This window comes from Pithys albifrons, chromosome 6 (genome assembly GCF_047495875.1).
Source record: "Pithys albifrons albifrons isolate INPA30051 chromosome 6, PitAlb_v1, whole genome shotgun sequence".
Lineage (NCBI taxonomy): Eukaryota > Metazoa > Chordata > Aves > Passeriformes > Thamnophilidae > Pithys > Pithys albifrons.
This window is the reverse complement of record NC_092463.1, coordinates 6,039,253-6,063,461: the sequence shown is the minus strand read 5'-3', so window position 1 is coordinate 6,063,461 and position 24,209 is coordinate 6,039,253. Positions and strand designations below refer to the sequence as shown.

The 24,209-nt window shown below is 46.7% G+C and overlaps 2 protein-coding genes across 2 annotated transcripts in view; one reads left to right on the top strand and one right to left on the bottom strand.

The window, feature by feature from the left end:
* The window catches only part of MNAT1 (MNAT1 component of CDK activating kinase), a 128,566-nt gene extending 118,257 nt beyond the window's left edge, over positions 1 to 10,309 (bottom strand). Inside the window, exon 1 of the mRNA XM_071557320.1 lies at positions 10,177 to 10,309. Coding sequence (XP_071413421.1) covers positions 10,177 to 10,265 — 89 coding nt within the window. The 5' untranslated portion in view covers positions 10,266 to 10,309. The remainder of the gene's footprint in view (positions 1 to 10,176) is intronic.
* Positions 10,310 to 11,416: 1,107 nt separating this feature from the next.
* On the top strand, positions 11,417 to 22,443 carry LOC139672775 (homeobox protein SIX4-like). The gene is made up of 3 exons (XM_071557319.1): positions 11,417 to 12,314; positions 13,543 to 14,231; positions 16,654 to 22,443. Exons 1-3 carry the CDS (start codon positions 11,488 to 11,490, stop codon positions 17,448 to 17,450), a joined length of 2,313 nt encoding a protein of 770 aa, XP_071413420.1. The 5' UTR covers positions 11,417 to 11,487; the 3' UTR covers positions 17,451 to 22,443.
* Positions 22,444 to 24,209: the final 1,766 nt, after the last annotated feature.

Genomic DNA, 24,209 nt, shown 5'->3' with positions numbered 1-24,209 from the left:
CAACTTCTCTGGGCACCTGTGCCAGGGCCTGCCCACCCTCACAGTCAAGAATGTTTTTCCAATATCTAATCCATACATACTCCCAGTTTGAAGCCATTCCCCCATCCTGTCACAACATGCCCTTGTGAACAGTCTCCAATCCCAGGCTGCAGATTTAACAGGACTGAATTTTTAGAACTAAGTAAAAAGAATTTACTTTTCCATCTACTGACTGAAGAGCCAGGATATAAACAACAGCTTTCCTTTTGCCAAGGTCACACCACAGAGTAGAACCACAACTTAGAATTTCCAAAAAGTAGTTACAGGGGATGAAGAGCAGAGATCTGTGAGCTTTGCTGAGCAGACAAGAAGTATTACCAAGCAGACATGGCAACTGATAGCTCAGAAAAGAGAAGACTTTCTAAGTATGTCAGTCTTAAAACAAAAGAATTAAACTGCAGCATTAACATCACTTCATCAGAAGTATTAAGACCACAATTTAGAGCCAAATGTAAAAGCAAATATTCACAGTCAGAACTGCATGGCAGAAGGAAATAACCTCTAGGGTATTTCAGCAACGATTTAATCACCTCCCATGACTAACTTGGAGAGACTTGGGAAGACTAATGGGATGGAACAGGATCCAACGAGCATCAAATCCCAATTAATAAAAACAGGAATAACTCCAAAAGACAAAAAAGAAATATGACCTAGATTTTCATTCCCTAAGAAGTCAGGAAAAAGCGTTTTTTCTGAGGGAATAGATTCCACTTTGTAAAAAAAAAAGTAATTCTGCTTCTTCCTTTGAGGATGCAGAAAGGCTACAATTGTGCAACTATTTCAAGTAAGAACCAGTAAACTTCTCATAGCAGATCTGAAAAATGAAAGTAGAAACCTCCCTGATGTGCATCTCAAGCCACCCAGAAGAAACAAAGATAACCCTCTCAGAGGCAGAAATCGCTGGGAATGAAATACATTACATAGTTGTCATTACTTATCTCCCCAAAGCAAAGCAGGCATTTTTTGGACCATACCAAGTTCCTGTTCTGGTTGAGATTTTTAGCTGAATATGGTCCCAGTCTCCCAAGACTACTTTATGCTTTTCAAACAAGTCATGATCTACCATCCAGGAATCTAATTTCATAGAATCATAGAATGGATTGGGTTGGAAAAGACCTCCAAGATCATCAAGTCCAACCCTTGGGCCAACTCCAGTCCCTTTACCAGATCATGGCACTCAGTGCCACGGCCAAGCTCAGTTTAAAAACCCCCAGGGATGGGGAATCCACCCCCTCTCTGGGCAGCCCATTCCAATGCCTGAGCACTCTCTCTGGAAAGAATTTTTTTCTGATCTCCAACTTCAATTTCCCCTGGCAGAGCTTGAGCCTGTGCCCCCTTGTCCTATTGCTGAGTGCCTGGGAGAAGAGACCAACCTCCACCTGGCCAGAACTTCCCTTCAGGGAGTTCTAGACAGTGCTGAGGTCACCTCTGAGCCTCCTCTTCTCCAGGCTAAACACCCCCAGCTCCCTCAGCCTCTCCCCACAGCACTTGTGCTCCAGTCCCTTCTCCAGCCTCGTTGCTCTTCTCTGGCCCCGCTCCAGCCCCTCAAACTCTTTCCTCAACTGAGGGGCCCAGAACTTCAGGTGTTATACAGTAACAGTAGCAAGAAAACAAGCCAAGGAGACAAAAGAGTGCTTACTCTCCCAGATAAGCCAGCTTTTTAAGCAGCATCACAAAATGGGGTAGGCTAAATTAACATTGTACCATAGGAAGGTCCTTCCTTCCACCCTTTTCCTACGTTTCTTGTGGATGCACATTACCATAAATAACTTTGCACCACCCCGATGTCTGAAAAACCATGTCAGAGAGGGGATGGAGTCCCCATCCCCGGAGGTTTTTAAAGTGAGATTGGCCATGGCACTGAGTGCCATGATCTGGTAAAGGGACTGGATCTGGACCAAGGGTTGGACTTGATGATCTCGGAGGTCTTTTCCAACCCAATCCATTCTATGATTTACAATTCACTTCAACTCACTAGTCCTGTACAAACACCACCATATTAACTGACCAGAAGAGCTACACATTTTCTGCCAGGTTGGCAATCCAGATCAGCTCCTACAAGGTCCCAACAAGTACCAAAGTCTGGTGACTCTTTTCCCTGTGCCTGCTGTACAGTCACAAGTCCTGAATCCCTATTTCCACGGCTGAACCAGCACACTCAGGCTGTTTGCACTCAAAAGCCCACACACCACTTTTTTTGGCCTAAAAATCATATACCTCACAGCCGACCTTTACATTACAAATGACAGCCCAGAATCATTGTCCTTGTATATCTTGCATTCAAGGTATTTTCTTTAGGAAAATGCTTGCCAAATAAAATTCAAATGGGCATTTAAGCCCCCGTAATTCCCACATGCTCCAGTTGAAAGTCACAGGTCTGACAGACCCTCACTGCCTACCTCTAGTTGGACTTCTTCACTCGAACTCACTTGGCTGAAATACAGTTTTATGTTATTTTCCACAATCTCCAGGGCTTCCCCCCCATCCCAGAAGAAAGGCATTTTCTTGAACCACACTGCAGAGAAGAATGCAGCAGGAAGCCAAGCCATCCTTTCACTTGGAAGGAGTTTAAACAAGAAGATTCCAAACTTCTTTTCAGACGGCTCCAGCCCCACGCATTGGCACAAAGACCCCACTCTCCTGAATTCACCAGGGATGTTCCTACTTCCAACTCCCGGGGAATTTGACAGCCACAGAACTCCAAAAGCTCCTAACATTAAAATAAATACACAAATAATGAATCCTCTGTTTCTTTGTTTCAGCAGCCATTGGCACTGCAATTAGAGTTCTCCAAGGATGCACTTTCCCCCCTAATGAATCCCTGGAACAGCCGTAACAGGGTGCAGGGCAGATTAGGGAATCCCCACAGCACAACTCGGTGAATTGATGTCTCCCCTGTGCAACACAAAGCTGGGCCTAGAGACAGTAAGAGGTTTTACACCATCTTCATTTTGAAGTCTTATTAACAAATTAAATGAGAAATAAATACATCTCCCTCTGGGAACGGGAGAAAAAAAGATTTAGATTTTGATAAGGAGCCCAGACACCTTTCCATAAATCTGCTGCAGACACGAAAGAGATCCAAGAAGCTTAACAGAGCAACCTCATTAACTACCATCTAAGACTATGGCAGTGCATGAATGTCATGGGTTTAGTTAGGCCCAGATTTAGACTTTGGGTTTTTGAGCAGTTCATATATATTGAGCCCCAAAACACCACACTGGCAGCAGCTGAAATGAAGCCTCTCAGTTTTCTGCTCTGGTCCATCTCCCAGAGATGTCAAGCTTGGAGAAGACACTTTGCTGAGACAGCACAACGGCTTGGCGTGACACTGGGGAAGAAAAACTTTCTCTGCTTTTGCTGGTCTGCAGACATTCCATATCTCCTCTCTCTCACAAGCCAGATGGGTCACAAGTAGCTGGAGCTACTCCTAAGAAAGTGCTTTACACACCAGTTTCCCTCCTGCCTGTACCAAGCAGTGGGATAACAATGGTGGCCCAGCAGCCCCAATTGACTACCGTTTTTATTTAAGATTTTTGTCTGCCATTGTTGGAGACCATATGGTCCAAGTTTACAGCCAAAAATCAATCTCTTTACTCTTGTTTGCAGTAACAACCTTAACATTCTTTTAACACAGGCTTTGGTGGATGCATTTCCTTTCCTCTATATGAAAGTAAATCAGTGGGATACACTTAACCTGCCTCCTAAAACTCAACACAGGCCATGAAATCCAAGCAGGCAGAGTAAAAGATAATTCATGGTCTCAAGTGAAGCCAGGTGGATCACAACTCCATTGGCAAGCACGCACCCAGCATCTGTATGCTCAGAAAAGACATTAGAAATCATCTGAATAATCAAAAATTGCCATGCATGCACAAAGGATTTTGAATATAATTCTTGAGTGAACTTCTAAAAGAAGGCAAAGCCATCGGTGCATCTTAGAAACTAATGCATTGCAGAACTCTAATCAAGCATTGCTCCATAATTTGACACACTCTCCCCTGCACAAAAGCATCTTTAAAGCCAAGTGCCTGATGCCTTGAACCTCTGTTATACTTAAGAAAATAAACTTAAAAAGACATTCGTTATTCTTGAACTAAGCATTTCCCTACTAAGTCCCATCCTAGAACAACTTTTAACTGCTAATTTATCATCCTCCCTCCCAGTGACAGGAAAGATTTATAGTGGAAAAGGTTATTTAACATTACTCTGATGCCAAAAACACAGGGTATTACACTTTTGGCGATGCTGGTCAAGAAGCAACAACCACGGAAAACAAACTACTAAGAAATAAGCCCCAAAAGAACCCATTCCTGTAATTGTAAGCCTTGGCATGGTTCCATTGGAATAAACTGCAATGGAATCCCAATTTGAGGGTTGTTTACAACCAAGGCCAAATGTTCAATTTCATCCTCTTGGAGCCACCTGCCTATCCCTTATCTCTACCTGCCGATCCCTTATCTTCACCACAGCACTGCTGTGCTTATCAGCAAAACGATCCTGCTCTGTCACAAGCATCCAGGAGCACATTCCCAAGCTCCAATGACCACGGGGGAACCAAACATGGCAAACTTGTGGCATTGGAAGAAAGCCACTGTGACTTCCAATGTCAGGCCATACAATCATAGAATCAATTGGGTTGGAAAAGACCTCTGAGATCATCAAGTCCAACCCTTGGTCCAACTCCAGTCCCTTTACCAGATCATGGCACTCAGTGCCACGGCCAAGATCACTTTAAAAACCTCCAGGGATGGGGAATCCACACCCTCTCTGGGCAGCCCATTCCAATGCCTGAGCACTCTCTCTGCAAAGAATTTTTTTCTGATCTCCAACTTCAATTTCCCCTGGCAGAGCTTGAGCCCATCGTGCCCCCTTGTCCTATTGCTGAGTGCCTGGGAGAAGAGACCAACCCCCACCTGGCCAGAACTTCCCTTCAGGAGTTCTAGACAGTGATGAGGTCACCTCTGAGCCTCCTCTTCTCCAGGCTAAACACCCCCAGCTCCCTCAGCCTCTCCCCACAGCACTTGTGCTCCAGGCCCTTCTCCAGCCTCGTTGCTCTTCTCTAGCCCCGCTCCAGCCCCTCAAACTCTTTCCTCAACTGAGGGGCCCAGAACTGAACACAATACTCAAGGTGTGGCCTCACCAATGCAGAGTCCAGGGGAAGGGTCACTGCCCTGGCCCTGCTGGCCATGCTAGTTTTGATCCAGGCCAGGATCCCGCTGGCCTTCTTGGCCACCTGGGCACACTGTTGGCTCCTGTTGAGCTTCCTGTCAATCAGTCCCCCCAGGTCCCTTTCCCCCTGGCTGCTCTCCAGCCACTCTGTGCCCAGCCTGGAGCGCGCATTGACACAGGAAGACACACAAAGGATGAGGGAAGAGAAACACTACCTGGATATGTTAGTGCTAAAATCCAGAACGAGCGTGTTGGCAGGATCAAGGTCATGCTAAGAGAGAGGTGGGATGCCAACAAATACTTTCACACATAGTGTCTACCTCACATGAGAAAGATTTAAATTAATGAAGTGGGGAAGAGGAGAAGAATGAACAGCCAAGCCTCCAAAGCACAGGACTTCATAGGAACGGGAACCCTCACTGCAGGCATCTATCAAAAAGAGAAGAGAAAAACAGCACACATGTTGCCCAACAAGTTCTCAGATACCTTGTGGGATTTTTTTTTATATAGGAAGTGATAAGGAAAGAAAAAAAAGGGGTGAAAAGTAAGCCATGATAAAATGAGGGGCTCCTCTAGTTTCATTCTAATCAGAAGGGAGGAACTAAGAACATGAAAGTGGAAATAACCTGGATGACAGAAGGCATAAAAAGGCAACTCTCACAATTCTTCAAAAGGGAAAACAGGGAACCACAAAATAAAGAAAATTAACTCATGGTAAAATGCTAAAACCACAAGCTTAAGTAATCCTGGAGAAAGAGGTGAAGTTTACTGATAAATCATCTCAACCAAGTACAGGCTCTTCAATAATTTGAAATTCAAGGTATTATGCACAAGTGCAAGTCAAATTACTGAAGGCGACTTCATTAAGTGAACAGCACAGTTAACAGAATAGGAAAGGTCAAAGCTTTAGGAAAGAAACTACCAGGAGGCAACATGAAAATATCCCTTCAGAATGCCTGCAGTGAAAGAAGGAGCAGTTGAGGCAGGAGCACATTAACCCACTATCCAGTGGGAAGGAAAATCTCTAACAGATGATGCCAAAGCACTTGGGGCATTTTCTGCATCAATCCCCTCTCAGTAAGATGGATTAGCTGGCTAATGTAACTCATATCACAGCAGAAGGAGCAAGAGCACGAGCTAGAACTGGGAAATGCATTACAGCAACTGCTCCAAATCTCCCGAGCCAGCAAAGCCGAAGCGCTGAATTTTCATGCAGATTTATCGGCAAACTTCAAACAAAAAGCACGATGAAGGGGATGTCCTTCTGCAGACAACTTAATGAGCCTCCATAAACCTACGGACGTGCAGCCCATAAACCTCTGGACTATACCCAGGGATTATATTAAGAGTAATTCAAGGTTTACAGTTCTGGTAGGTGCAATATTTACCCTTTGAAAACTGGCAAAGGCAGATCATCTTTGCTCTCTGCATTAAGCAGCAACAACCTAAACAAGGACAAAAGCAACTGCCTCTAAAGAGAAGGAAACCAAACACACAGGAAAACACAGACCAGAGTCAGGCTTACCATCAGTTCCTGGGAAGATGCTGAAATAATCAGGCAAATTACCTATTTCAGGTAGCAAAACATGTAAGATTCAATACACAATTTCTAAGAAACAAATTACATCTAAGGAATATAATTCCCTCCAATGACACAGTAATTATGTAGGTAGAGAAACAGCAACTACGGGCGATATAGTTTTGGTTTAAATGGTCTTTTGACACTCTTAGATTGACAGTCATGTCATTTAAACAAATGAGGAACACCCTGAAGTACTGGGGGATGATTAGAATCCCACACCCAGAGATAAGCTACCATTACTTCACTCAAGAGAGAAAATTGGTAGCAAGCCCATTCATGTGGCTCTAATCTTTTCTTATCCTCCACTGCTACAAAAAGTAACCAGTGGAAGAGAGTTGTTTAGCAAGCAACTTTCTCCAGGAAACTCTGTACTTTGCTCTGCCTCAGTTTCATTTCTTTCTTTCACAAGAAAGATCTCCCTGGCAACATTTTGTCCGCAAACTACACATTGGAAAATATCAGGACATTATAGAGGATAATCTGGGACAGTTTCAAAAGGGGCTCACAATCCAAAGTCACTTCAAATCACAGAATCGATTGGGTTGGAAAAGACCTCTGAAATCATCAAGTCCAACCCTTGGGCCAACTCCAGACCCTTTACCAGATCATGGCACTCAGTGCCACAGCCAGTCTCACTATAAAAACCTCCAGGGATGGAGAATCCACCCCCTCTCTGGGCAGCCAATTCCAATGCCTGAGCACTCTCTCTGCAAAGAATTTGTTTCTGATCTCCAACTTAAATTTCCCCTGGCAGAGCTTGAGCCCATCGTGCCCCCTTGTCTTATTGCTGACTGCCTGGGAGAAGAGACCAACCCCCACCTGGCCAGAACTTCCCTTCAGGCAGTTCCAGACAGTGCTGAGGTCACCTCTGAGCCTCCTCTTCTCCAGGCTAAACACCCCCAGCTCCCTCAGCCTCTCCCCACAGCACTTGTGCTCCAGTCCCTTCTCCAGCCTCCTTGCTCTTCTCTGGACCCTCTCCAGCCCCTCAAGATCTTGAATCAAGTGCAAAAGTCACCTAAAGTAACATGTCGTTTAGCAGAGCAAAAATGTAACAATGATCAGGGCAGAACATCACATGAAAGGCAAGGTTAAATTCTGTTCTGCCCACGGATATGCTGAGTGGAAAAGTGCTAAAGAATATGGGGCTTATCCTGAACATAAATCAAACCTATCACCACAAAAAAAGAAGCACATGAAGACTCATCATCCTGCCTGTAAGAACTGCAGGTATTGTATGAAAAGCACAGGAAATAATTTTGACTCTGGCTGCTGTACTAAGGACTCAGATGGAACAGCATGTCCAGTTCCAGCAAAATGCACACCAGGTGGAAAAGGCCTCAAGAAAAACAGTGAGAAGAGCCCACAGATGTATTAAATTTTTTTTTTCAAAATTACACAAGAAAGGAGACTGAAGAAATAGGGTTCCATCAGAGTGGAAAACACCAAAGAGAAAGCCCCCAAACCATACAACGCATTCCCACACAAGAGGTGTATTGAAGAGTTCATGTTAGAACTCTTAAACTTTTAAAGTATTGCAAACAAATGCAGACTGGAAAATAGAAGCATTTTCAATCATAAGAATAGCAAACTATCAGGATAGATTGCCTAAGGATAAATCTCCCGCAGAAACTTCCTTTAGCTCATTTACTTTGAGAACTAGTTAAAAATTCCCTCCTTGCACCTGAAACTCTGAGTTTATGAGAGAACAAACGTCAATTACCCCCTTTTTTCCCCTCCCTTCATTCACAGGTGGATCATGTGAGCTTCCAGCTTCTGGATTAGTTATTAAGAGAATTCATTAACCATTACTGAGAAACAACTTCCAGCATGAAGGATTTGTGGCATCACAGGGAAACAATAATAAAAACACAACATGAAAGGAACTATTGGAAGGGAAATGCAGCGGAAAAGTGACACACTTGAACCACACCAAGATGGGAAGTTCTTAATTACAACAAAAATAAATGCAGAGATCCTGCTCTGCAACAACAGAGGTGCAAACAGCAAGAGCTCGGGGAAGCAGAAATGAGAAGCAAGGCAAGGACATCAACCCCAAACACGTGTCAGCAGCTGCATCCACCGAAGCACAAAACATTTTCTCAAGTAAAACTCCACTACAAAAAAAAAACAACAAAGCAATCACCCAAACAACTGAGAACCAAAGCAGAAGAGCAAACTGAGACATGCTGTCCTCTGCTGGAAGTGGCTCTGGAGGAGCCTGAAAGCAGAAGAGCGTGAAGACCACAGTCCTTTGATCTTTGCCAAATACAAGATTGAGGCATCATTTTATACTTTTAAAGCTTTGCCTAAAGGTGGCTGTTGCCCTTTGAACTCCAGCTGATGCTGCACTTGGATACAGCCGGCACTGCTGTCACCAAAGGGACACTCCTGGGGCCACCTCTCCTACACCAGCACTCCCAGGAGATCCATCTGCTGCTCCCCCACATGTCTCCAGCTTGCATGGCCACAGAGAACAGGATCAGGGAACAAAATGAAAGGTAATACCTTTTTTTTTCTAATACAATAAGATACATCCTTTCTTGCCATTCAATTACCTCATCCTGTTCACTTACAACACTGTATCAAGTGAAGCAAAACCTTTCAGGCTGCATCTTCTGAATATAAGTCACACGTAGCTTAAAAATATAAAAATATACACATCACAGGAAAGAGGAAAAGACACAAAACCTGAGACAAACAAAAATAAGGAAAAAAATAAAAAAGGGTTGCTGCAGTATGAGGTTTCCATCATGTACATCAGCCTTTTAAAACTCCACACTAATCAAGGATGATCCCCAAGTCTGAAAGTGAATGAGTTCAGACTGTCTGCAACTTAAATCGGGTACACCCAGTGCTGGGAATTATATAAGGGTTGAACTTTGGGGAAAAGTAAAAAAAGTCATGACTCTTCTTGGGGAAAAAACAAAACAAAACACGAAGGAGTGAACATGACCATCCGCACTGGTTCACAAGAGGATTTTCCAACACTGAAACCAGCATCAAACCTTCAGCAAAGCATTTTTCATTCAGGAGAATTAACACATTAGAAAAATATAAAACGAGGTGTCCTGGTGTGTTTTTCAGCTACTCGAGCACGGCATTAAATACAAATAAGGAGTGTTTAAGTCGGTAAGAAATGTGTTTTCCCCTGCGTTTCCCCTTCCCACGCCGAAGCCTCGCAGCCCCGCGGGACAGGAGCGTGTCCCGGCCACCCGCCTAGCTCCTGCCGCTTCCCCACGGGAGTTTCCCCAAGCGCTGCGGGTCAGACCCGCACCGGACCCAGCGAGGGAAACTGCGGCACGAGGGTCCGGGGCCGTCCCCATCCCGGGCCCGGCCGGGGCAGCGCCCCCGCACCCGGCGCACCCGCACCCAGCGCCACTCACAGCGTGTGCCCGCAGACGTTCACCATGAGCTTGAGCGAGGGGTTGCGGTACTTGGTGGTCTTGCAGCGCGGGCAGCCCAGGTCGTCCATGGCCGCCACCGCCGTCTTCCGTCTTCCGGTGCCGCCGACAAACGGCCCCGCAGCCACCCAGCACCGCCCCGCGCGTTCCGCGGCCCCGCTGGGCCGAGCCGGTGCGAGCGGGGAGGCAGCGGCGGGGCCGGGGGGGCCGGGCCGGGCGCGGTGGGGCTGGGCTGACACGGCGGTGGGACCGGGGCGGGCTGGGCACGGTGGGGCTGGGGCTGTGGCGGCCCCGGAGATTCGGCTGGAATGGCACAGAAAAGGGCACTCGCCCCTGAGTAACCAACAGGAATCACAGAGTCAGTTGTGTTGGAGAAGACCCCTGAGGTCATCGAGTTCAAGGTAGGACCCAACACCACCATGCCAACCAGAGCATGGCACCGAGTGCCTTGTCCAGTCGTTCCTTAAACAACTCCAGGGACAGTGACTCCTCCACGTCCCTGGGCAGCCCATTGCAATGTCTAATGACTCTTTTTGTGTAGAAGTTCTCCCGTATGTCCAACGTAAGTTTCCCCCGGCACAGTTTATGTCCTTAGTCCTGTCACTGTTACCTGGGAGCAAAGCCCGACCCTCAGCTGGCTACAATCCCCCTGTAGAGCGCAATTAAGTCACTCTTGAGCCTCCTCTTCTCCAAGCTGAGCCCCCCCAGCTGCTCCTCATCAGACTTGCGCTCCAGACCCTTTCCTGGACACGCTCCAGCACCTCAATGACTCCGTTAAAGTGAGGGGCCCAGAGGCAGACACAGTGGGGTTCTGTCACCCCAGAGCGGCCTCGGCCGAGGTTCCTCACCCCGGGTACCCCCCCAGAGCCCCGGGGGAGCCCCGGCAGAGCCGCAGGTGCGGGCTGGGCCCCGCCGCCCGCGGGGGCTCCAGGTGGAGCCGGGCGGGGGGAGCGCGCCCGCCTGATTGACGGTTGCCATGGAGACGGCGCGGCCCCGCCCCTCCCGGAGCGGCGCAGCCAATGGGCGGGCGCGGCCCGGGCAGCGAGGGGCGGGGCCACATAGTCTTGCGGCGGGTGCGGGAGCCGCGCGGGGGGAGCGGCGCAGCGCGGCCGGGACACAGCGCCGGTCCCGGATGGTCATTGCGGGGCCGCGGGGAAACCTGATCGGTTAGCGCAGGAGGAGGAGAGAGAGATAACCAGGGGGGAGAGGAGGAGAAGGGGACGCCGCAGGGGGGGGAAGAAAGGGGGGGAAAAAAAGAACAAAAAAAAAAATAAAAGGAAAACAAACCGAAACATGTCTTCTGCCTCCCCCGCCACGGACGACATCGTGATCGCGGTGGAGATCAAGGAGGAAAATGTGATGGAAATGCTCTCCGAAGCCCCCGAGGCGCCCGCGCCGCCGCCCCCTCCCGCCGCTGCCCCGTTCCCCATGGAGCACGCAGGCTCTGCCGGCGAGGAGGGAGCCGCGGAACAGGTACTGCTCCACACGGAACTCCTGGCCAGGAATCACCATGCTGCCTCCTCTCCCTCCTCTTCGTCTTCCTCCTCCTCCTCCTCCTCCTCGCAGACCCCTCTGGCTTTCTCCCCGGACCACGTCGCCTGCGTGTGCGAGGCGCTGCAGCAAGGTGGGAACCTGGACCGCCTGGCCAGGTTCCTGTGGTCTTTGCCCCCGAGCGATCTGCTACGTGGCAACGAGAGCCTGATGAAAGCCCGGGCGCTCGTGGCTTTCCACCAGGGCATCTACGCCGAGCTCTACAGCATCCTGGAGAGCCACAACTTCGACTCGTCCAACCACCCGCTGCTGCAGGAGCTCTGGTACAAGGCTCGCTACACCGAGGCGGAGCGAGCCCGGGGCAGACCTTTGGGGGCGGTGGACAAGTACAGGCTGCGGAGGAAATACCCCCTGCCCAGGACCATCTGGGACGGCGAGGAGACGGTGTACTGCTTCAAGGAGAAGTCCCGCAACGCGTTGAAGGAGCTCTACAAGCAGAACCGATACCCCTCGCCCGCCGAGAAGCGCAACCTGGCCAAGATCACCGGGCTGTCCCTCACACAGGTCAGCAACTGGTTCAAGAACCGCAGGCAGCGGGACCGCAACCCTTCCGAGACCCAGTCCAAAAGGTGAGGGAAAACTTTTCTTCCCCGCCCCCCTCTCCCGCCTGCCTTTCCCTCTCCCGGCTCTTTCTTCCCTTGCAAACATGGCGCTTACCTTCGCTGCGCCTCGTCCTCCCCTCCTTCCTCCTCCCCGCTCCCTCGCTCCCAACACACCCACCCGGCCCGGCGCGGGGCACCTCCCCGGCCCCTCTGTCCCGCACTCCCGGAGCAGCTCTCGGGGCAGCTCCGGGCCCGGGGGGATCCGCCGGCCGCGCAGCCGGGACGGGACGGGACCCGGGGTGCTTGTGTGTGTCCCCCCCGCTCCTCTGTGTTTTTATTCAATTGTCGCGCCTGACAGAGTTAATCATTGACGGCCGGAGGACGCGCGGGGTCCCGGCGCTCCCTGTGTTTTGAAACCTGACTCGGGAGCGGGCCGGGCTCGGGTTTCAGCGGCGGAGCGGGGCCGGTTCCCGGCGCTCCCGGGCGGGAGGGAGCGCGGCCCGGCCCGGCCCGGCGCGGGCAGGTGGAGGTGACCTCCCCGCTCCCGCCCCCCGCCTCCTTCCTCCCGGGAAGGGCCGGGAAAGGGGGGAGAGAGCGCGGGGAGAGGAGGGGGAGGAAGGGAGCGGCGAGGGAAGGAGGGAAAGCCGCCGGCGCAGGGGGCCCCAAGGCATTTCTCAACCAAGGGCGCGATTGTGCCTTCGCCGCGGCCCCTCCGCGGGACACATCAAAGGGCGAGGGGGGAGGGAGCCACCGAAAAATGCAGCCGAGGGCGGACCAGGCAGCGCAAAAACCCCGGCGCAGCCTCGGGCGGAGGCACAAAGGCCGCCCCCCAGCCCCTCTGTCCCTCCCCGGCCGGGGGAGGCTCCGGGGGTGTCCCCGTTCCCCGAGGGTCGGGCAGCTCTTCCCGGCCTTCCCGTACTTCCCAGCGCGCTGCCAAATGGCCGCGGCCCCTCTCACACGTGCGGACACCCCGGGCAGCCCCTGCGCTCGCCGGGGTGGAGGAATTTATTTACAACTCCATAACACAGTCTGTAAAGTTTCTCCTCGGCGAGTGTTTGGTTGATGTGTTTTTTTCCAAGTAAACCTCCCCCCACCACCACCACCCTTGGCTTGAATGTTCGTTTAAAGTGCCTTGTAAAGGTAAAATGCAGAAAAAAAATGTTCGTGGAAACTCTCACAGAGTTGTTAAAGGCTCGGTGCAGAGATGCTGGCACACCGTGGTAATGCGATGTCATCTCTCCATCTTTTCCCGTAGCGAGTCAGATGGGAACCCTAGCACAGAAGATGAATCCAGTAAGGGGCAGGAGGATTTATCTCCCCATCCACTCTCCAGCTCATCTGACGGCGTTACCAGCCTCAGCCTTCCCAGCCACATGGAGCCTGTCTACATGCAGCAGCTTGGAAACACTAAAATAGCCTTGAGCTCATCTGGTGTCTTGCTGAATGGAAACCTCGTGCCTGCCAGTACCTCTCCCGTCTTCCTTAATGGTAGCTCTTTTCTTCAGGGACCCAACGGTGTCATACTCAATGGACTCAGCGTGGGCACTTCGCAGACAGTTACCTTGAATTCGCCCAAAACCGCATCGAGCGTTGTGAGCAACGGCGTGTCCATTACTGACATAATATCCTCCTCATCAGAAGATGTTAAAGACTTCAAACTCCTTCAAGCTTCTGTCCCCAACGCCACAGCAGCCACCTTCAGCCCTAGCAACATCCCAGTCTCTTTCCCAGGATTGATACCGAGCTCAGAGGTGAAAAGGGAAGGCGTAGAAACTGCTGCTTCCCAAGATGGAGGCTCCGTAGTTACTTTTACTGCTCCTGTCCAAATAAACCAGTATGGCATTGTCCAGATCCCCAATTCAGGAACAAATGGCCAGCTGCTGAACGGAAGCATTGGTTTTTCTTCTCTGCAGCTGCCTCCTGTTTCTGTGGCAGCTTCGCAAGGTAAAAGTTTTGTCTCTTGCGGTGAGAGGTATGAGGAAAAAATTGGAATTAGGCACACTTGGCATTTTAGAAGCTGTGATTCTTTTCCTCCAAGGCACCAGGATTGTATCTCTGCCATGGCCACACACAGAACATCAAATAATACTTTCTGCCTCCCTTTATAGTGGGTTATGCTCATGGGCAGACTGTTAGATGAGGCTGAGCTCTGCTCAGGCCAGGGAAGGAGGTCTGGTAATTTACACCTCTTTCATCTCCTGCTGTTTACAGAAGTCTGTGATACTAGTCTTCACAAATATCTGTAAATTTTACATGTTTCAGTAATTCAAAATATTTCTCTTTCACCACTGAATTCTTTTAATGAGAAGATTCATAAAAATGAAAATTGCAGCAGCTGGAAATTGTTACTGTTGTTGCTCTTGTGATGGTTGTTTTGGTTTTTTGTTTTTTTTAACCAAAGCATTTCATAAAAATACATTTTGAAGTGCTGTAGACACAACAAAAGGAAGCAGTTACACTTGTACATTTTCTGTTCCATAATTAAGAAAGGTTAAACTTGAAGGAAACAACAGAAGTAAGCAGTAGCTCGTAGATGTACAGTGTGAGGGTATTTGTATAAAACTGCCCTCAGTCCAAGGGAAATATGTCATCACAGGTTCACGTGCCAAGTGTGCAGGCTCCTCCCCGAGTTTGCTTTAGAGGTTGTCTTAACATACCATAGACTGAACCATGCAGGCAGCCAGAAAGAATCCCAGGGAGTACAAACCTAATTCTGGATCCTTGTTTTGAAGCAGGTCAGTTAAAAAGCACAAAAGAAACTCTGTTAATCATTAGCCAACCTGTCTTTGGTTATGAAAAGCATTAAATTGGAATTAATCTCTCTAGTTTCAGGAGCTGTGAATAATGAAAATCAAATTGTGCTCATGTGCTTCTTTGAATGGATTGTGTGTAGGGAGTGAATTATTCTTTCTGGAGCATGGGGAGGAACACTGAAGCTGTAAAAACACATTTTAAATGGCTGCACAATTATAAACTCCTAAAATGTGGCACTCACAGGCACTGGAAGTTATTGGTACATAATTTAACCAAGATTAAAGAGAAGACATTTAGTCTGCATGCCACCTGTAATTACAAAAGCCACTTAATCCGCATGCTCCAAGGCATAAACTGACAGCCAGCAATGGTGAGAAAGAAAGTTCTGTCCCTTAAGTAATGGAGGGGTGTTGTGCTTAAAAGTCCTGAGGTTCATAATAAGCTCCTCTCTGACCATTTTCCCCATGCTGATTCCCACTGGAGAGTGTTCCACCACACATCTGATCTGGTGCAGAGAAAAGTTTTGGTTTTCCTAACATGAGATGGATGGATAGCTGGCTGCCTATTCCAAGTGAAGTGTTCTGCAAGCTATTTTAAATAAGGGACAGTAAATAATACTGACAGGTAACTTCAAGTTGCCTCACTTTTTTCTTCTTGTTTACACATATGCATAGCATGCTTTGAAAAATCATCATTGATTAAAAGAAATTAATAGGGAGCTAAAATACTCCCCATGTCAGAAATTCATCTTTACACTTCTAAAACGTTCAGGTGCATCTAACTGTAGCCTGTTATAATTTTACTGCTTTTGAGAAAGAGAGGTGTTTGATGTGGGACCCAGTCCCAAGAGTCAGTGTTTCTTATTTTAGGAACTATCATAATGACAACTTGCATGGCATGTCCCATAAAAACAACTTCAGGTCATCTCTGGCCACTTCTCCTTGCTTTGGCTCACTGCAACATCACGGGAGTGTGCTGTGGCTTTCAGCAAGGGGAGGCAGTGCTGGGTGACTGCACAGAGTGGTGGATGTGGCAGGGTTAGGGTTTTAGAAATATGTGATAAAGCAAGGTGAAAGACAATAGATCCGAATGTTTGACAGACTACCTTGTTAAACCAATAGAAATTACCAGTTTTTCATGTTTTCTGTACAGGTTGACTCGAGCAGGTTCTCCCCAGCAGTGGTGGATTTCATGTGACGTGTCTCCAGTTCCCACACACAAGCTGTAGTCTGTCACTGAACTATCTTTAATAGCTTTTCATGCTTCTATTCTTAGATAGAAATTGAGTGGTGGCAACTAGTGAAGGCCAAAGCATGTTCATTTTAGTCACATGGCTGGAGGACTGTTTGCCCCTTAACGAGAGTCTGAAAGATACCTCATATACCAGAACCCTGTTTCTTGTTTTACTTTCTGGAAGCTGTTTCTATTAACAGCTTTTTTTTATACCAAATTTTCTCTCACCTGTTACAAAAATTGCTGTTCAATGTTATGGCAAACACTAGCATACGTGTGTACTGCAAACGTAAAAAAGACCAGAACTTTAAAAAGTGCCTGCACAACACTCTGCCAACTGTAATCTCAGTTTTCCTTTCTTTTGCTTCCCTTTCCCTAGGCAATGTTTCAGTAAATCCCAGCACATCTGATGGAGGAGCTTTTACAACTGAGTCTTCAACAGTGCAGCAAGGAAAGGTTTTCTTCAGCCCCCTCGCTCCGAGTGCAGTGGTTTATACAGTTCCAAATTCAGGCCAGGCTGTAGGCTCTGTCAAGCAAGAAGGACTGGAAAGAAGCCTGGTGTTTTCTCAGCTGATGCCAGTCAGTCAGAACACACAATTAAACGTAAATATGTCTTCTGAAAATATATCCAGCGGAGGACTCCAGTCCCTGGCCTCCTCGTTAGTGAATGTAACACCCTCCCATAATTTTTCCCTCACACCACCAACTCTTTTAAATGCTGCAGAACTGAACTCTGGTATCTCGGAGAGCCAGTCCATGTCATCACCTGTGACCAGTACCTCTACAGTGATATCTATCAGCAACACTAACTATGCAACCCTTCAGAACTGTTCACTCATTACCAGTCAAGATCTGTTGTCCATTTCCACAGCACAGCCCGTGCTTGGAGAAATAGTTTCTACAAGTGGAGACCGTGTCAGCCACCCCTCTGCACAAGTACATCAGGATTTTGGCAGGGAGCACAGGTTAGTCCTGCAAGCTGTACCTGACGTCAAAGAGAATTTCATACCTAATTCTGAGAGTAAGTCAACTGGCAATTTAATGATGCTGGATTCCAAATCCAAGTATGTTATGAGTAACATGGTTGACACGGTTTGTGAAGAACTGGAAACGGACAAAAAAGAACTTGCCAAACTCCAGACAGTTCAGATAGATGAAGATATGCAAGACTTGTAACTTCCCCCCCCCCCCCCCCTTGCTTTCTATTTTAATAGGTAAGTCTCCTGTTGAGGCCCTAACAAACACCGAGTGGGGTGTTTGGGGTTTTCTTTTGTTTGGTGTTTTTAATTTTTCATTTAAAGAAACCAGAAGAACATTTAAATGGTCTGAACTGATGTACAGAGGAATCTCCAGCAATGGAATTAGGTTGCCACACTTGGTTTGCATGCAGTATTCTCTTTTAAGCAGATTAAAGGAGAAAGGAAATGCCAGGGCAAGTACTGAGCAAATGGGTACAGGTTTGGCTACCAGATACTACCCTGAAAATTCAACTAGACTCTCCATAGTACAACATACTCTGAACAGTAAGTATACACTCCTAACTTCAGATAGAAAAACCTCACTCCAAAAAAGTAGAAACAATGCAGTCATTTTTGCTGTTTACTTCCAGTCCATGGGCATTGAGAAATTTTTAAGGAACTCTAGACGATACCTCTCCGGCTACTTTTACGTTGTTTGAGGTTAAGAAACTAAACAAAATCATGAATAATATTGTTACTGGTGTGTTTGCTCTTTTCCAGCAGACTTGCATTCAAACCAAAAATCTCATCAATCATGTACAGGTTTTTAAATGCTACAGTGAGTAGTTTGTCAGTGCACCAGAAAAAGCATCATTTGAAACTCTTAATTATGCAGCTCAGAAGGTTTCTCTCCAGTATGAATGTAAATATTGTTTCAGTTCTTATAAAGGAGACACTTTTTTAATTAGTACAATGGATTTTATTTATGGTTTATGTTCCCTTTCACTTTAGACACAATGCATTGAAAAGGAAAACGTTTTCTGGCTGTTTAATTTATTTTTATTGTTTGAGCAGGAAGTAAGCGTAGTTATTTCTGACAAGGTTTTACTTTTTTGTAGTTTTTTTTCAAGCAATAGACTGTAAAAATAAAATGTTAATCACACTGAAACTAGAAAATTCCCAGTCTCACAAACCCAGGAGGTCACTGTCTCTACCCCCTCCGTCTTTATGTTCAGAATTTTTTGTTTGTTTTGTTAGCAATTTGTGAATTAGTTGAACCTTTTTGTGTATTTTTTACAGAATTCCACGTGCCTTTCTTCCTAGTGGCCTTATCTTTGTTACTAAAGCACAGTGGCAGGAGGAATAAAAACACTGATTTGCAAATATCCGTCCTCAGGGCCAAATCCTGATGCCTTACTTCTGCAGGTAGACCCTCTGACTTGGGTACTTGCATGAGTAAGAAGAGAAATTTTAAGTCTTTTGGATGTTGTGGGTGACGTTGACTAGTGGTGCAGAGAGCCAGAGGTGGGTCCTTCCTCAGCAGGGCAGGAGGAGTCTGGAGAGGAATCACAGGCAGATCTGTTGTGCAGGGGGAAAGGTCTTGGCCCCAGCCAAGTGGATGAGCAGAAAGGGTTGGATAGGCAGACCAGGGAAGGGAACCCCGTATTTACACATGGCCAAATAGCCCGTATGGGAGGAAGGACTTCAGCTGCTGGTTGAGCAGGCAGGTCTCCACCCAGGAGTGCACCTAAGTGTGTATTTATATATCCTTCCAGGATAGGCACATGAAGGCTGATGGTGGGAACTGCAGCTGCCTGGAGGCCTTTTGGCAGCAGCCGAGGTCCCTGCCTGGCTGGGAATGGGTCTCCACACCTTTTTCCCCAACACAGCAGAAGCAGGTGGGCTCTGGGCAGGTGAAACAGCTCTTACTTTTCCTCCAGAGGAGGCTTTTTGTAGCATGGAAAAGCACATCCTTAAGCTTTAAAATAAGAATGCAGATGCACAAAAATGACATGCTGTTAATCCTTGTAGTCTTGTTTTGTTACTTTTTATTCTAGTGTGAATAGATACAGCAACTAAAGCACGTGTTCATCATCAGAGGCCTGATCTGAAGTCTCTGGAAGGCCATGGGAAGTGTTTTCTTAAACTTCTGTGGGCTCCAAATCAGGCTCAGGACAAAACAAGATCACTTGTAAAGGACAAAAAAATGGAAGGGAAAGATGATTTTAGGCAGGACATCCCAGTCTGTTTGCCTTGGCTGTACCTGGTTCTGTGGAAAGCCTTTGAGGAATGAAGGTTCTGTGCGCCGTGAGCGTGGCGTTGGCATTCTTGCTGTAGTTTTGCACTATGTTGAATACAGCGTTTTGCAGGGTTTCTGTGGAACCTTCAAGCTGAGCCCTGTTGGTGAGCACTGGAGCCCACACTGTGAGCCAGAGTCTGCGGGGCTGCAGGGAAAGAGAGGAGCAAGTGTGCAAGGGGTGCAATTGGCAGCTGTACAGAGCTGCTGGTGCTCTGCAGACTCAAGCAGCCCATCAGCAGTTGGCTGTCCCCACATGCTGCCAGGCAAGCTGGGTGCTTGAGACGAGTGCTTTAAAGCAGAGATTATCACAAGCAGAACGTGAAGCTGGATGTTCTCTTGGCATAACTTTCCCTGACGTTCAAGGGAGCTCTGTGAGCAGGGAATTGGATAGGCTGGAGTTCTCCTATCTGCTCTGCTTGTTTATCTGTTTGCTGGGCCCCAGCATGAGCAATCTGCTTCCCACCTCTTCACCCATAAAACCAAGATGATGATGATGATGATAGTAACAGTAACAATAGTTGTATATGCTTTGTATGAAATCATTCAGCCATTTGGAAAATTAGAAATACCCCATATCATTGTCATTTTAATGGAGAATGTGTACTTGGCTCTGAAGGAGTTCACTGGGGCTTAACATTTGGTCTGTGGAGCTCAGACTATATTTGGAGGCAAGCTAGGGAATGTTTCAGAGCAGTGTGATCAGGTCTTGTAACTGAAAAGACTGTGGTGTTACACCAGTACCTGTTACTTTTTTTTTTTATTTTTCCTGCTTTGCATTCATTGTGTTATTGAGGCTCTGAATTCCATGGCTTTGCAGCACAGTTTGACATGAAAACTGTGTGTGTTGTTACAGTGGAACATGTCTTGGAGTGTCTGGTACTTCCTAATAGGGAACTTCCCACTCTTCAGTGAAAGGGGAGGATGTACATAAAAGCAGTGGTTTGGGACAAAGTAAGATTAATCTATTCTAGTCTTCCAGATATCAAGTAACTTATTATTATCTTTTACTCTTTCTTTCTCCCATTGAAAATAAGTGTTGTTCCCTCCAGATAATGTAGTTATAACCTCATGTTTTCTGCAGGTACATATGCACAATATAAAGACTCATTGCACGGTACAATGTTTTTAAAATAGAAATTTTAAATAAGTAGTTTTACTGCTTACCAAGGGTAAGTTTTTATTATGTGGCCCTCAAAGCAAGCAGGGTTACTGCTCTAAGTAGACACTACTCAAAGCCCTGCAAAGTGTCCAGGATCTTTGGCTGCTGTAAATAAGGCATTGCTCCACTGATTCCCAAACCAAGGATTTTATGTAGTGTTTGGGGGCTGTGGATGCTGGTCTCCCACACATGTGAAGGCAGTGAGTGTCCAAGCCCCACAGACAGCCCTTATTATCACATTCTGTTGTTTAAATGGAAGGGATGTCTATCTGGCATATGCATTCCTTCTCCTCCCTCCCTCCCTCTCTCTTATGGACGAGAATAAAGGATCATTTCAACTTCACATATGTTTGTAACTTGTAAGTCCACTGGAAATCTTACAGGAAACATTGCCAAATTCTACTACTTTTTTGGTCCCAGACTCAGCTTTGAAAAATATGCTTAGAGTTTATGCAAATTCTTACAAAGCAGGATGTTGAAAACCCCTCTATTCTTTACTACTTTTGATTAAACCTGCCTCTGTTTCACCCAGAGTTTTGCAGAAAACCAGTAACACTTTAAATTGAATGCTCTGTCTGGACTATTTGCAGCATTATTTCTGTGGTCTTACCTACAAGGACATTTCAGCAATGTAAATGACAGACATCTACTGGCCAGGTCCTCAGCTGGGCTAAATTAGCACACTTCCATTAATGTCCTTTCATGCCAGCTGGGAATATGGTCCATTCATTTCACTGGTGTTAGGTCAGGGACAGATTTGGCCCAGTAGACAGTGGCAGCACAAACCAGAGCACAAGGCTAACACTTGGGTAGAACCAAACAGTCACAGTCTATCAAAGCATATACCTCTCCCCATTTACTGCTTTTCCCTACCTGTGGATTCAGGAAGACGCATTCAGAATTCGCTTTACATCAATCTGAGATTGATGACAATAATGTACAGGTGCTGACTTCAAATCCTGAAGAACCACCTCAATAACCATTTCAGTTAAATTAAGCAGGGCAGAATTTGTCCCTGTGTGCACAGGAACTTTTCCCATTTATAGATTTCCAGTGCCTGTGCAGTTTTCTTAGCAAGGGCAGATGAACAAGAGGTGGATCTCTCCAGTTTCATATGAAATATGTGTGCAGGACTCTGGTGGGGCACAAAGTGTCTAGTGCTTGTGGTCAAGAATTATGTCAAATCATCAAAAGAATAGTCATTTGGTAATTCTGGAAACCAAAATCATGTTATTTTACAAGCAAGGATGCCTGAAGTCTTCCTGTATCTCCTAGCAGTTATTGTCTTGAAGGATATTTTATACCTTAGTGTTGTATGTTTCATATAATTTAAAACTTGCTTCTTAAATTTCTGAACTCAAGGAGGGGGATGAATCTTCTGACTTTCAGGATTCACATTCAGAGGATGTTTGTTCTTTTGCTGCATGTACTGTTTGTCCAGAACTAACCAATTATTTCTCCAATGTGGGTTTATTGTGCCTTACAACAAATAGGAAACTTAAGCAGAATGTACGTGTTAGAGGAGGGAATAATCAAGGAGACTTTACTGCACTGTTAGGTGATGCTGCCCCAGAGTGTATCATCAAACATATCTGTGCTTAATTACCCAACCAAAGAGATCTAAAGTATGTGTGTTTGTTGTACTGTAATAGGGGTTTGTGCCTGGACAATTAAGTGTTTTATTTGTATTCTGAGATGATGTGAACTTATTTTTCTAAACACTATACTGAATAAACTTTATATTTATACACATCTTGTGTAAATATTTATGTTTGGATATCATGTGGGGGCTTGGGATTCTGAGTTAGAAAAGCAATCTAAAGTAGAAACTTGGCTTTCATAACTCATCATGAAGCTGATGGCCACTGGGAACACCAGTGCTCATCAAGGGTTTGATCTAAACCCTACTTAAGCTCAAGTGAGGCTTTCTGTTGACTTGAGGGAGTTTTGTCAGATCCTAACTTTGCTTCTAAAATACTAAATTAAAAACCATAAATCTTATATCTCATATTGAATCTTTCACACCAAGTTTATACCATAATTAGTGAGATACCATTAAAATATGTTTCCTCCTGCTATTTAGGAATAGTAAGTATTTACTTGTGACTGCCATGCCATTGGCATGCTTTCTATGTCAGGGGCTTCTTTTGGGTAGGTAAATTCCTATTTGCTAAATCTGTTGAAATTTTTCTTTAAAATGTTTCCCATAGTGTCAGACTTGGTTTTGGCAGCCTTTTGAGAGCAGCTTGAAATGTTACGTTCCTTTGATATTAAAGGAGTTAAACACATTGCCATATTACTTTAAATCCGTGTTCCAAGTACCAGGATTGCCTAGTTAAGATTTTGATGCCAAAATGAGCAACAGTAAGTTCAAATAGACAAATCTGTACAAGTGAAATAGTTTCCCTTGCTGAAGCTATATATTCATTAGAGATAATTAACAGCCAGCACATGCCGGCAGGAAAACACCACTTACGTTATATTTAGGCCATAGTAAGCAAGGTGAGGTGTGAGATGTTTTGTTGTTGTTGATTCAGTTAAAAACATAATATTATGTTCTTAATCACGAAGACATTACCTTTGCTTACTGTTACTCACAATTCCTCCACCTTTCCCATTCATCACAGCTGTGTCCCACTCGCTCCAGCAGCTCCACAGACAGCAGTCCCAGTGGCAAAGCACAGGGAGTCACTTCCCAACCCCAGGAGTATCTCCCCTCTCTGCTTGAGACTGCTCTGACTCGTGCTGTGCAGCTGCCAAAGTTAATCCAGTTACCTGGAAGCAGTCCTAAGGTAGAGCCAATTGCCTTGTTGCCCAGTTCCTGTTTCCTTCCCAGCAGCAGCGCGTTTGACTCAGTCACGTTCGTAGCACTTCCCTTTGCCATGCCTTGGTTTTGCATGAGCAGTAGATCTGTGGTAATATGTTCCTGACCTCCAGATACCAAGTTCCTAACTGATCCCTGGGCAGCAGCTCTGTCCCAGCTTTGCTTGGAGCAGGAGCTGAGGATCTAAAGCCATCTTGCAGGGAAGTTCTGGCCAGATGGGGGTTGGTCTCTTCTCACAGTCACTCAGCAATAGGACAAGGGAGCACGGACTCAAGCTCTGCCAGGGGAAATTGAAGTTGGAGATCAGAGAGAGTAATCAAGCATTGAAATGGCCTGCCCAGAGAGGGGGTGGATTCACTTTCCCTGGAGATTTTTAAACTGAGATTGGCCGTGGCACTGACTGCCATGATCTGGTAAAGGGGCTGGAGTTGGACCAAGGGTTGGACTTGATGATCTCGGAGATCTTTTCCAAGCCAATTGATTCTGTGATTCTATTATTCTATGATTCAACCTGGCTGGGGGCAGCTTCTCTTGTTTCTGCCTCCTGACACAGCCTGAGGACCACGAGGACCACCACTGCTGGGTTGGCTCCAGCTGGGGGCAATCCCCTCTGGGAGGGTGTTCCTGGGTGTTCAACCCCCACACTCCCCACCAGATGAAGTGCAGGGTTTGGAGAGCAAGGGAAGCGGAAAGT

Coding starts and splice junctions, on each gene's coding strand:
- LOC139672775 (XM_071557319.1), top strand. CDS start 11,488: ATGTCTTCTGCCTCCCCCGCCACGGACGACATCGTGATCGCGGTGGAG. Junction 12,315..13,542: donor TCCGAGACCCAGTCCAAAAG/GTGAGGGAAAAC, acceptor CTTTTCCCGTAG/CGAGTCAGATGGGAACCCTA. Junction 14,232..16,653: donor TTCTGTGGCAGCTTCGCAAG/GTAAAAGTTTTG, acceptor CCCTTTCCCTAG/GCAATGTTTCAGTAAATCCC.